General features: G+C 42.1%; 1 protein-coding gene across 1 annotated transcript; it reads right to left on the bottom strand.

Annotated features, from left to right (window-relative positions):
* Positions 1–654: 654 nt before the first annotated feature.
* On the bottom strand, positions 655–2121 carry LOC100135935 (hepcidin-like). The gene is made up of 3 exons (XM_021595153.2): positions 1539–2121; positions 1364–1444; positions 655–1117 (listed from the first exon to the last, which is right to left on the bottom strand). The coding sequence occupies exons 1-3, from the start codon at positions 1623–1625 to the stop codon at positions 1019–1021; spliced, it is 267 nt and encodes an 88-aa protein (XP_021450828.1). The 5' UTR covers positions 1626–2121; the 3' UTR covers positions 655–1018.
* Between the last annotated feature and the right edge of the window lie 12202 nt (positions 2122–14323).

Raw genomic sequence — 14323 nt, 5'->3', positions numbered from 1 at the left:
ATGGCATTGAAGCTCGTCTGGAGGGTTGTTAACACAGTGTCCAAAGAAGGGCCAGAAGTATACAGAACGGTGTCGTCTGCGTAGAGGTGGATCAGAGACTCACCAGCAGCAAGAGAGACATCATTGATGTGTACAGAGAAGAGAGTCTTGAGATGCATCCAAAAAACAGACATCTCTAGCTTAAACTGACAGATTTTTATGGGGATGTTTTTAACACTATTATTGCACAGAGAGTCCATGCAACTTATTATGTGACTTGTTAAGCACATGTTTACTACTGCATTTATTTAGGCTTGCCATAATAACGTGGTTGAATACTTATTACATCAAAATGTTTCAGCTTTTTGTTTTTTTATCAATCCGTAAAAATGTCGAAAAACATTATTCCACTTTGACATTATGGGGTATTGTGTAGGCCAGTGACACAAAATCTCAACTTAATCCATTTTAAATTCAAGCTGTAACACAACAAATGTGGAAAAGGTCAAGTGGTGAAGGCACTGTAGACTCCATTCCCAGACCACTGTAGACTCCATTCCCTAAAAACTACTACGTGGCTAATTTGAATAAGCCTCTGGCTGTCAGGCCCAAACATTTGGCCACAGGAAACACATCTATAACACATTCATCATTCATAAACAACCGCGTTTGTTATTCAAAGAATGTGTGTTTTATTTTTTTGAAGTGTCACAATAAGAAGTGATTTTATAAATCATTATCGTAGTTACAAAAACAACATCTCAGAAAGAAAACATTGCAACATGTACAAACTAGAAAATGTACCAAAAAAATGTACTAAATGTACATAATAGAAATTATTATTTCAATTAGCTGTCTTTTTCCTGTGTCACTAGGCTATACAACATGATACAAAACATTTATGTACAAGACTGAGGTTGCAGTGAGAAAGACATCAATGAGATTGCATCTTCTCAAAAGAGTCCAAAGGAAATGTAGAAGAATAGGGGGGAAATTAAAGGCAATAAGTTAATAAGATGGTTTTATTGCAGGCAGGTTCTCAGAATTTGCAGCAGAAGCCACAGCCCTTGTTGTGACAGCAGTTGCAGCACCAACGGCACAGGGAGAGGTGGCTCTGACGCTTGAACCTGAAATGCTCCTGTATCCCGGCCAAGAAAAGAATATGAAAAAAAAGAGGGAAAAGGCACATGGTAAGTATTTTTGTCCAAGTCTCCACTTCACAACCACAGCACAGTTCGCCCTAAAGCCCTCTCTAACGGCTCACGATCAAATGGTTAACAGCTAGCGCTACTGGTCTAATTCTATTCCGAGGGTGAAACGCAACCACTTAGATGTTAATTTGCTAAAGGTAATTAGCTTAATTCATTCATTCAATTGAACGTACCGGCAGACGCATGGACTCGCCGCCCGGCTGTTGATGTTCCCCAACTGGACTGTCAATGCTTCCAACCTCCTCCGTTAGCACCTGCAAAGACATTAGGCACAAATGAGTCATGACCAACCTCTAAAACTGATGCACACATTTTTGTTGTGGGTTGGTATTGGAGAATGAGACATACCTCGGAGAAAGGAACAGCGGTGCTTTCAAGGATGAACATACATGCAAGGACGAGTACCACTGCAACTGCAACACTGAAGGCCTTCATTCTCGGTTTTGTTAGGAAGTTTATAGCCTATTTAAAAGTCTGGTTGAAATCAGTTGAAATTGAAGTGACAGTTTATGAAGAAGATCAGAACTCTTCAATTTTCCCAAAAAGCAACGCTCTCCAGCGCACAATTTTCAATGCACTAAAACGAGTCCAAAGTTGATTGATTGTTCTTTTGGTGTCAGCGGATGAGGGACTTCTCTGTCATGTGGTGAGACTGCGGTGCACTGGTATTTATACACACTTTGGCCACTATTGTGCAATCCTACCCCCCCTCCTCCTCCTCCTCCTCCTCTGGACAATGGAGCGCAATCCCGTCACATATTACCTAATCCACTTTCCCGCTTTCAAAAATGGAATTTGTAAGTCTAGGCCTATTGGTCTACATAGTGACATTTTATAGTTTTTTTGTCATTCCTTTAGGGTGGATAACTGGAAATTGCCATAGTCTAATAGCATAGACTATTAATTAAACATTTAAGCAGGCCTACTTCTTAAAAAAAAAAAGTGATAATTTATTTTCTCAGTAGAAATCTGAAAGAATTGTGGAAATTACCCAACAGCAGGAGTCATGGACGAACAGTTACTGGAAGTGCATGGCTGGCTGCACAGCCCTTTCTTTGTCTGACCTGGGAAATCCCTCCAGATGAGGGAGTGAGCCATTACAGTATCCATTCCTCTGTCTAAAGGACGTAATTATAACCCTTCCAATGTAGTAATTACCCTCCTTTTGCCACGCTTTCATTTGACGTATAATGTGGTGTAATGTGAGGAACCTGCGGTCTAACAGAATAAAAATTCATTTGAAAGAAGAGGAGCAGTAAAACAGTAGAAAGGAAAAGAGAGGTGCAAATAGCGCATTCAGGGTGTTTCACGTGTTATTAGAAAAATTACAATATGACAATAATATGTGACACGCATTCTGTCGTGTTTATCAGACCTAATAAAAAATACTATATTTCAAAAGGTCAGGTAGACTAAATAATAGCGATTCACACTTCAATTGTTTCATAAAGGAATTTTTGAAGTTGAATTTCATTTGTATTTTTTTTACAATGGCACATTTAATAACCTGCTATGCTGCTACGCTGAGTGAACAAAACATTATGAACACCTTCCTAATTCATCGGGGAATGGACTCTAAAGAAGATGTCGAAAGCGTTACACAGAGATCCTGGCCCATGTTGACTCCAATACTTCCCACAGTTGTGTCAAGTTGGCTGGATGTCGTTTGGGTGTTAAACCATTCTTAATACACACAGGAAACTGTTGAACATGAAAAACCGAGCATCATTGCAGTCCTTGAGACAAACCGGTGTGCCTGGCACCTATTACCATATACCCCGTTCAAATGAACATTTTTTGTCTTGCTCATTCACCTTCTGAACGGCACACATTCACAATTCATATCTCAATTGTTTTAAAGTTTAATAATCCTGCTTTAATCTGTCTCCTCCCTTTCATCTACACTGATTGAAGTGGAGTTAACAAGTGGTGACATCAAGAAGGGATCATAGCTTTGGAAAAAGCAGGTGTTCTTAATGTTTTGTACACTCAGTGTACATCACATTTCATGCACACAAAATTATACTGTAAATTGTAAGCCTCTGAATGGATCATTTGCATCTACAAAGAGTCTGTGACGAGTTGATAAGTGATTAATAGCCTAATAATAATTAATTGGATGTTCACTCAAGGACTGATGGATATTATATCATTATAATATTACGTTTGAATTCTTTCACAAAGTATTTTATTGGCTGTGCCCAACTTGTCTCTTTAAAGGGATACTTCAGGAGTTTTACAACGAGGCCCTTTATCTACTTCAAACTGCACCCAGAGACATAAAAATGGTATCCACAAGTTAATCTGACTCTGGGGAAGTAGATTAAGGACCTTATTGCCACAATCCCAAAGTATTAAGGGAAATAACATGTTGTGGGGAACCCTGGGTCAGTCTGTCTTGTATATAGATAACTCTTTGCCATCGCTTGTTGACTTTGGGTGACCGGAACATCAGTGTCAACAAATATATTCCCGAATGACTCCTCATTGGAATCCACCCAGCTAGCTTAATTTGTTGAGTAGTAGTGAAAGCGGTGGTATAGGTAGGAGGTTTTTGCCAGTATCACCAGTTGCCAGCACTATCTTTGTGAATCTTCTGGTCAAACAGAACTCAGCTCCAGTGGGGCGGACACAGAGACACAGTCAGCTAGACAGGCGCCAGTCCACCACCCGCTCCTCCTGGGACGAGGCGTTGGCATTGTTTCCCCCCTCTGTCATCATAATTACCTTTGTCTCCCCCTCCCCTGTCTCATCACCTCACATGCACTTTATTTGTTCTGGCACTTGACCCAAAATTTCCCCCAAATTAAGTTGAGAAAAATAATATTTACTACTGAAATTTCTTCCGACCCCCCACCTTCTCCAGACCAGCCAGAAAACCTGTCGTCTTGCACGATTGCTGTGGCTAATTTGTTTGTGGAGAACTGGGTCACTATTAGCTCATTATTGTGGGAAGAAAGTCAACAGTATGCTAGTGAACTCTAGTAGCGTTTAGTATTCAAAGACCCTACCCTGTACCTGACTCTAGCAACTATGTTCAATTAGTCCTCCTTTTGCTGTGACATTATCTGCCTCACGGGGCAGTGTTGAGCCCTGACTATTTTAGTGAAATGTACGAGCAAGCCAGACACAGTTAGTACAGGGGTCAGGATTTTCCCAGTGCAGAGACTGTACTACTGCCAATCTTCTTGGGAAATTCCAGTCTCCTTTTAGCAGAATAATATGGACCAAGGTAAATGTTCAATTTAGAAATGGACCATCCCTTGTCTTGCAGGACCTACCAGAGAAAAACTGAGATATCCACATAAGCAATGCAGATAACTTGTCTTGTAGGTCCCCCTGAGCACATGACTTGTCCTTCTTGCCACTGATTGGCTGCTCAGTCTCTTGTTGTAAATAAGAAAAGATGTCTCCTGTAGTGCTTACTGTAGAGCCAGATGAGAGTCTGTGGAGAATAGTGGTACTGGGGGGAGTGTGAATCACTAAAGCTCTTCTGCCTTGCACTCTTGACAGGCTGAGTTCATGGACAATGACTGTTATTGAAATGCAATTTCTTAAGGTAGAGAACATCTCAGCACAAAAAGGAGGGACAGTCAGGCCAAGTTTTCTAACTCGAGTACAAAAGCGTATGGAGGGCTGTGGAATTTGTTGGAGTCAGCCATGCATGTTATTTACTAGCCAGCAACTCTGCATTGTAATTATAAAGACCTCCTGTTCAAATTCTCCTCGATGAACTGAGGACAGTTGTGCAGTTGTGCATACAAGAATAAAAATAGTAGAGGGAGCGAGTGAAAGAAAAGCGAATCTCAGGTATGATATGAAACGCACCCAGACCGTTTCAAACAAATAAACATATGAGGATTCATAGTTCTACTCATACACTACAGAATAACAAATACAGTGCCTTGCGAAAGTATTCGGCCCCCTTGAACTTTGCGACCTTTTGCCACATTTCAGGCTTCAAACATAAAGATATAAAACTGTATTTTTTTGTGAAGAATCAACAACAAGTGGGACACAATCATGAAGTGGAATGATATTTATTGGATATTTCAAACTTTTTTAACAAATCAAAAACTGAAAAATTGGGCGTGCTAAATTATTCAGCCCCCTTAAGTTAATACTTTGTAGCGCCACCTTTTGCTGCGATTACAGCTGTAAGTCGCTTGGGGTATGTCTCTATCAGTTTTGCACATCGAGAGACTGACATTTTTTCCCATTGCTCCTTGCAAAACAGCTCGAGCTCAGTGAGGTTGGATGGAGAGCATTTGTGAACAGCAGTTTTCAGTTCTTTCCACAGATTCTCGATTGGATTCAGGTCTGGACTTTGACTTGGCCATTCTAACACCTGGATATGTTTATTTTTGAACCATTCCATTGTAGATTTTGCTTTATGTTTTGGATCATTGTCTTGTTGGAAGACAAATCTCCGTCCCAGTCTCAGGTCTTTTGCAGACTCCATCAGGTTTTCTTCCAGAATGGTCCTGTATTTGGCTCCACCCATCTTCCCATCAATTTTAACCATCTTCCCTGTCCCTGCTGAAGAAAAGCAGGCCCAAACCATGATGCTGCCACCACCATGTTTGACAGTGGGGATGGTGTGTTCAGCTGTGTTGCTTTTACGCCAAACATAACGTTTTGCATTGTTGCCAAAAAGTTCAATTTTGGTTTCATCTGACCAGAGCACCTTCTTCCACATGTTTGGTGTGTCTCCCAGGTGGCTTGTGGCAAACTTTAAACAACACTTTTTATGGATATCTTTAAGAAATGGCTTTCTTCTTGCCACTCTCCCATAAAGGCCAGATTTGTGCAATATACGACTGAATGTTGTCCTATGGACAGAGTCTCCCACCTCAGCTGTAGATGTCTGCAGTTCATCCAGAGTGATCATGGGCCTCTTGGCTGCATCTCTGATCAGTCTTCTGATCTTAACATGGTACCTATGTTGACATTTTTAAGGCTTATTATGTGAGTGCCCGATGTACCATAACTTAAGCCCTGTACGGCTGCTACTCTTTGAATAAGCCGGTTGTCTGCATCGGTCTGTTAGAGTACCATCCTAACAGTGGGGAAAGAAAGAGAAAGACTATGTCTCAATCTGAGGTACATGGGATCAGAGATCAACCACTTCAAACAGAACAGGGGAACACAGGCGCCTGGCTGGCTGTGTGTGTTTGACTGGCGGCTGTCAGACTGGCCCGAGAGACATGCACAGAGAGAGGGAGGGAGGGGGGCGTAGGGGAGGCGTGTGGACGTGGTGAGATCGTGTGGCAGAGAAGGGGGGAAAATGAGATGCATCAGTATTAATAAGGATCATGGTGATTTTGCAGCAGCATCTGTCCATCTCTAAGTGTTGACTGAAGGGCCTGTGCAAATTTAAATAAATACAGGGATTCATAGCTATGATGAACTTACTGGTGATAAGATATTGGAGTTACTTGTTAAAGTCATTGGATTGTTCATATGAAGATGTAAATAGAGAGAAAACAAGACAAATGTGAAACGTCTAACATTAAGTGACTTTTGCGCTAAATATGTCATTTATTTTATGTGCAGTACATCTGACTATGTAAATAATTGTATTCTGACATGCTGTATGACTGATATGCTGTATGATAATTCATTCATAATTCACCAAATAATAATTAAGAATAGTCACCAAAAAAATGATACTTTGAAATTGTTCACGTTTTTTTCATCTTCTGGCGCCAGTGGAAAAAGGGGAAAGCAGCCGCCAGGAAAGATAAAGGAGAACCTGTTTATTATCTGAGCTGAGGTCTTGATACTCTGTTTGTGGAGATGGAGGCCCTTTGGATGAAGATCCTGGTCATTCTGGGGTTAACTGTTACTGTGTTCTCTGAACCAGCTGGCGACAAAGTCTCTGAATATCTCAAAGTCGCCTGTATATGAGCCAGGGATGGGGAACAGTTTCCTGTCCTCTGTGGCTTTTGTACGTGTCACGGAGGCACGCCTCTCTGCGAAGAGATACGCTGTTATACGTTGTGCAACACCACCAGGACACTGCTGTGGAGAATGTAACCAAAGTCCTCAACAATGGCCAGTCAGAGGGGTTGGGTTAAATGCGGAAGACACATTTCAGTTGAATGCATTCAGTTGTACAATTGACTAGGTATCCCCCTTTCATTCCCTGACCCATGAGACTCTTGCTGGAACTGCATCTGCAATGAAGGCTCAGTGATTTGTGTGACGACGAGGGAGAGCCCCAATGCTCCAAAGGCGGAGAGCTAATTCAAAAATAACATTCTCTTCAGCAACGGCCGGTCCATCGCTGACCCCGAAGACTCCTGCTGAGTGTTCCACTGCCATTATGGCGCACACTGGTGTACAATGGTGAAACTGTGTCCCATTGCTGCTGCAGCGAGTGTAACTGTTCGTACTCCTACACTGACCGTACGTACACCTCCAACAGTGTCCCCAACAACAGCCAGTCCACCCGCGCCCCCAAACATCCGTTACGTGTACAGTACCAGTCAAAAGTTTGGACACACCTACTCATTCAAGGGTTTTTCTTTATTTTACTATTTTCTACATTGTAGAATAATAGTGAAGACATCAACACTATGAAATAACACATATGGAATCACGTAGTAACCAAAAAAGTGTTAAATAAATTAGTTTCTTCAAAGTAGCCACCCTTTGCCTTGATGAAGGCTTTGCACACTCTTGGCATTCTCTCAACCAGCTTTATGAGGAATGCTTTTCCAACGGTCTTGAAGGAGCCCTTAAAGGTGTGTTTTGGGTCATTGTCCTATTGAAAAACAAATGATAATCCCACTAAGAGCAAAGCAAATGGGATGGCATATCGCTGCAGAATGCAGTGGTAGCCATGCTGGTTAAGCATGGTTAAGAATCACTGACAGTGTCACCAGTAAAGCACCCCCACACCATTACACCTCCTCCTCCATGCTTCACGGTGGGAACCATACATACGGAGATCATCCGTTCACCTACTCTTCGTCTCACAAAGACACAGCGGTTGCAGCCAAAAATATCAAATTTGGACTCATCAGACCAAAGGACAGATCTCCACCGGTCTAAAGTCCATTGCTGGTGTTTCTTCGCCCATCAAGTCTCTTCTTATTATTGGTGTCCTTTAGTAGTGGTTTCTTTGAGGCAATTCGACCATGAAGGCCTGATTCACACAGTCTCCTCTGAACATTTACGTTGAGATTTGTCTGTTACTTAAACTCTGTGAAGCATTTATTTGGGCTGCAATTTCTGAGGCTGGTAACTCGAATGAACTTATCCTCTGCAGCAGCAGTAACTCTGGGTCTTCATTTCCTGTGGTGGTCCTCATGAGATCCAGTTCCATCATAGTGCTTGATGGTTTTTGCGACTGCACTGGAAGAAACTTTCAAAGTTCTTGAAATGTTCCGTATTGACAAACCTTTATGCCTTAAAGTAATAATGGACTGTCATTTCTCTTTGTTTATTTGAGCGGTTCTTGCAAAAATATGGATTTGGTCTTTTACCAAATAGGGCTATCTTCTGTATACCATCCCTACCTTGTCACAACACAACTGATTGTCTCATACGCATTAAGAAGGAAAGATATTCCACAAATTCACTTTTAACAAGGCACACCTCTTAGTTGAAATGCATTCCAGGTGACTACCTCATGAAACTGGTTGAGAAAATGCCAAGAGTGTGCAAAGCTGTCATCAAGGCAAAGGGTGGCTACATGTGCAATGGGAAGTGTCGGCTGGAGTGGAGTAAAAGCACTCTTGGCATGATGAATTTACTGTGTTAAATGAGGCCTCACCTCCTGGTTACACTAGTGACCATATCCCCTGTGCATCCCGCAATGGCGAAGATGTTGCTAACATTTCCGATAGCAAATTTCAATTTACAAAAAAACCCCGACATTTTTGTCTTTTGAGCTTCTAGTCATGAAATCTATGCAGCCTACTCAATCACTTTTTATAGCTACTGTTTACATGCCTCCTGGGCCATATACAGCGTTCCTCACTGAGTTCCCTGAATTCCTATCGGACCTTGTAGTCATAGCAGATAATATTCACATTTTTGGTGACTTTAATATTCACATGGAAAAGTCCACAGACCCACTCTAAAAGGCTTTCGGAGCCATCATCGACTCAGTGGGTTTTGTCCAACATGTCTCCGGACCTACTCACTGCCATACTCATACTCTAGACCTAGTTTTGTCCCGTGGAATAAATGTTGTGGATCTTAATGTTTTTCCTCATAATCCTGGACTATCGGACCACCATTTTATTAAATTTGCAATCGCAACATATAATCTGCTCAGACCCCAACCAAGGAGCATCAAAAGTTGTGCTATAAATTCTCAGACAACCCAAAGATTCCTTGATGCCCTTCCAGACTCCCTCTGCCTACCCAAGGATGTCAGAGGACAAAAATCAGTTAACCACCTAACTGAGGAACTCAATTTAACCTTGCACAATACCCTAGATACAGTTGCACCCCTAAAAATGAAAAACATTTGTCATAAGAAACTAGCTCCCTGGTATACAGAAAATACCTGAGCTCTGAAGCAAGATTCCAGAAAATTGGAATGGAAATGGCGCCACACTAAACTGGAAGTCTTCCGACTAGCTTGGAAAGACAGTACCGTGCAGAATCGAAGAGCCCTCACTGCTGTTCGATCTTCCTATTTTACCAACTTAATTGAGGAAAATAAGAACAATCCCGAAATGTATTTTTGATACTGTCGCAAAGCTAACTATAAAGCAACATTCCCCAAGAGAGGATGGCTTTCACTTCAGCAGTAATAAATTCATGAACTTCTTTGAGGAAAAGATTATGATCATTAGAAAGCAAATTACAGACTCCTCTTTAAATCTGCGTATTCCTCCAAAGCTCAGTTGTCCTGAGTCTGCACAACTCTACCAGGACCTAGGATCAAGGGAGACAGTCAAGTGTTTTAGTACTATATCTCTTTGCACAATGATGAAAATAATCATGGCCTCTAAACCCTCAAGCTGCATACTGGACCTTATTCCAACTAAACTACTGAAAGAGCTGCTTCCTGTGCTTGGCCCTCCTATGTTGAACATAATAAACGGCTCTCTATCCACCGGATGTGTACCAAACTCACTAAAAGTGGCAGTAATAAAGACTCTCTTGAAAAAACCAAACCTTGATCCAGAAAATATATAAAACTAATCGGCCTATATCGAATCTTCCATTCCTCTCAAAACTTTTTTAAAAAGCTGTTGCGCAGAAACTCACTGCCTTCCTGAAGACAAACAATGTATACGAAATGCTTCAGTCTGGTTTCAGACCCCATCAAAGCACTGAGACTGCACTTGTGAAGGTGGTAAATAACCTTTTAATGGTGTCAGACCGAGGCTCTGCATCTGTCGTCGTGCTCCTAGACCTTAGTGCTGCTTTTGATACCATCGATCATCACAGTCTTCTGGAGAGATTGGAAACCCAAATTGGTCAACACGGACAAGTTCTGGCCTGGTTTAGATCTTATCTGTTGGAAAGATATCAGTTTGTCTCTGTGAATGGTTTGCCCTCTGACAAATCAACTGTAAATTTGTGTTCCTCAAGGTTCCATTTTAGGACCACTATTGTTTTCACTATATATTTTACCTCTTGGGGATGTCATTCGAAAAACATAATGTTAACTTTCACTGCTATGCGGATGACACACAGCTGTACATTTCAATGAAACACGGTGAAGCCCCAAAATTGCCCTTGCTAGAAGCCTGTGTTTCAGACATAAGTAAGTGGATGGCTGCAAACGTTCTACTTTTAAACTCGGACAAAACAGAGGTTATTGTTCTAGGTCCCAAGAAACAAAGAGATCTTCTGTTGAATCTGACAATTAATCTTGATGGTTGTACAGTCGTCTCAAATTAAACTGTGAAGGACCTCAGCATTACTCTGGACCCTGATCTCTCTTTTGACGAACATATCAAGACCATTTCAAGGACAGCTTTTTTCCATCTACGTAACATTGCAAAAATCTGAAACTTTCTGTCCAAAAATGATGCAGAAAAATGAATCCATGCTTTTGTTACTTCTAGGTTAGACTAGTGCAATGCTCTACTTTCCGGCTACCCGGATAAAGCACTAAGTAAACCTCAGTTAGTGCTAAATACGGCTGCTAGAATCCTGACTAGAACCACATTTTTAAAATCATATTAATCCAGTGCTAGCCTCTCTACACTGGCTTCCTGTTAAGGCAAGGGCTGATTTCAAGGTTTTACTGCTAACCTACAAAGCATTACATGGGCTTGCTCCTACCTATATTTCTGATTTGGTCCCGCCGTACACAAGACGCAGGCCTCCTAATTGTCCCTAGAATTTCTAAGAAAACAGCTGGAGGCAGGGCTTTCTCCTATAGAGCTCAATTTTTATGGAATGGTCTGCCTCCCCATGTGAGGGACGCAGACTCGGTCTCAACCTTTAACTCTTTACTGAAGACTCATCTCTTCAGTGGGTCCTATGATTGAAGGTGAACGGAAAGGCTCTGGAGCAACGAAGCACTCTTGCTGTCTCTGCCTGGACGGTTCCCCTCTCTCCACTGGGATTCTCTGCCTCATACCCTATCACAGGGGCTGAGTCACTGGCTTACTGGTGCTCTTCCATGCCGTCCCTAGGAGGGGTGCGTCACTTGAGTGGGTTGAGTCACTGACTGGTCTACCTGTCTAGGTAGATCTTGGCCATATTCTGTTATAATCTCTACCCGGCACAGCCAGAAGAGGCCTGGCCACCCCTCATAGCCTGGTTCCTCTCTAGGTTTCTTCCTAGGTTTTGGCCTTTCTAGGGAGTTTTTCCTAGCCACCGTGCTTCTACATCTGCATTGCTTGCTGTTTGGGGTTTTAGGTTGGGTTTCTGTACAGCACTTTGAGAAATCAGCTGATGTAAGAAGGGCTTTATAAATACATTTGATTTGCCGCCATTGGACTCTGGAGCAGTGGAAACGCGTTCTCTGGAGTGATGAATCACGCTTTAACATCAGGCAGTCCGACAGACAAATCTGGGTTTGGTGAATGCCAGGAAAACGCTACCTGCCCCAATGCATAGTGCCAACTGTAAAGTTGGCTAGGCCCCTTAGTTCCAGTGAAGGGAAATCTTAACGCTACAGCAGACTACATTTTAGATGATTCTGCACTTCCAACTTTGTGGCAACAGTTTGGGGAAGCCCCTTTCCTGTTTCAGCATGACAATGCCCCCTGTGCACAAAGCGAGGTCCATACATAAATGGTTTGTCGAGATCAGTTTGGAAGAACTTGACTGGCCTGCACAGAGCCCTGACCTTAACCCTATCGAACACCTTTGGGATGAATTGGAATGCTGACTGCGAGCCAGGCCTAGTCGCCCAACATCAGTGCCCGACCTCACTAATGCTCTTGTGGCTGAATGGAAGCAAGTCCCCGCAGCAACGTTCCAACATTTACAGGAAAGCCTTCCCAGAAGAGTGGTGTCTCTAATAGCAGCAAAGGGGGGACCAACTCCATATTAATGCCCATGATTTTGAAATGAGGTGTTCACATACTTATGGCCATGTAGTTTACTTTTGTATTTTGTGTTTTCAAACGACAAAATACTACACATTTTTGGGGGGTAATATAAGTCTTATGGCAGTGGATTAGTGCACAAGCTTGAAAGAAAGTTGATGCACATGGATGCACTTCCAGAGCGAGAATAACACAGCGAATTTGGTCCAAAAGGGGGCTAGTGAACTGGACTTTGAAAGCAGACACACTATATTATTATTGCCACACTATCACTACACTCACTTGGAGTCTTGTGTCTCGACTTTCATTCAAACACCTTTGCACCTCAGATATCATCACGCTCATGGTCACAGCATCTCATTTCTGACACAAATGCAGAGAATTTGTAGCAATACAAAGCTAAGAGGACTAACAACTGTGTCAATTGTCTGGGCTATTGGTACTGTCCATAGCATGTTAACCAAGGGTCACAGTTTGTTTTATAACTATACTGAACAAAAATATAAACACAACATGTTAAGTGTTGGTCCCATGTTTTATGAGCTGAAAAAAGAACAAGTTCCATAAGCACAGAGCTTATTTCTCTCTAATTTTGTGCACAAATATGTTTACATCCTCATTAGTGAGCATTTCTTCTTTGCTAAGCTGATTAAAGAGCATGATCATTGCACAGGTGCACCTTGTGCTGGGGACAATAAAAGACCACTCTAAAATGTGTAGTTTGGTCACACAACACAATGCCACGTGTCAAGTTTTGAGGGAGCGTGCAATTGGCATGCTGACTGCAGGAATAGCCACCAGAGCTGTTGCCAGAGAATGTTAATTTCTCTACCATAAGCCGTCTCTAACATAGTTTTAGAGGATTTGGCAGTACGTCCAACCGGTCTCACAACTGCAGACCACGTGCAACCACGCCATCCCAGGACCTCCACATCTAGCTTCTTCGCCTGCGGGATCGCCTGAGACAAGCCACCCGTACAGCTGATGAAACTGATAAGTATTTATGTCTGTAATAAAGCCCCTTTGTAGGGACAAACGTATTCTGGTTGGCTGGGCCTGGCTGCCAAGTGGGTGGGCCTGGTTCCCAAGTGGCTGCGCCCATGCTCAGTCATATGAAATCCATAGATTAGAGCCTAGTGAAGTAATTTCAATTGACTGATTTCCTTATATGAACTGTAAGTCAGTAAAATCCTTGAAATTGTTGCATGTTGAGTTTATATTTTAGTACAGTATAATTAAGGAGGGTACTTGCAAATGTATTTACTATATTTTAAAAATGCATGTATTTTGTATTTTAATTAAATAGATTTTGGCAACAGTATTTTTTTAGTATATTTTGGTATTGTGGGTATTTTGTATTTTTATGAATTTTGCCCATCTCTGCCCCCAAATCCTTTGTGAAATACCACCTGAAAGAGGGGCCCAGGCAGGAGTTGTCTCAATGCCTACGGGTTGTCCATCGACACAGAATGAAACACACACACGTGTGGATGTGACACCACACACCTGCTGCAGAACATAGTTCAATAATAGGATCATCTTACTACCAGATTTTTGTATTTATTTCAGAAAAATAAAATGAGCAACCATCTGTTGCAGCTTATAATGAGGACGGCTCTTTCTACCTTTACCGTGATCATTATTCATGGCTGGGGC

This window comes from Oncorhynchus mykiss, chromosome 3 (genome assembly GCF_013265735.2).
Source record: "Oncorhynchus mykiss isolate Arlee chromosome 3, USDA_OmykA_1.1, whole genome shotgun sequence".
In the NCBI taxonomy this organism is placed as follows: domain Eukaryota; kingdom Metazoa; phylum Chordata; class Actinopteri; order Salmoniformes; family Salmonidae; genus Oncorhynchus; species Oncorhynchus mykiss.
Note: the sequence above shows the minus strand (reverse complement) of the source record. Positions and strands in the feature narration are given on the sequence as shown.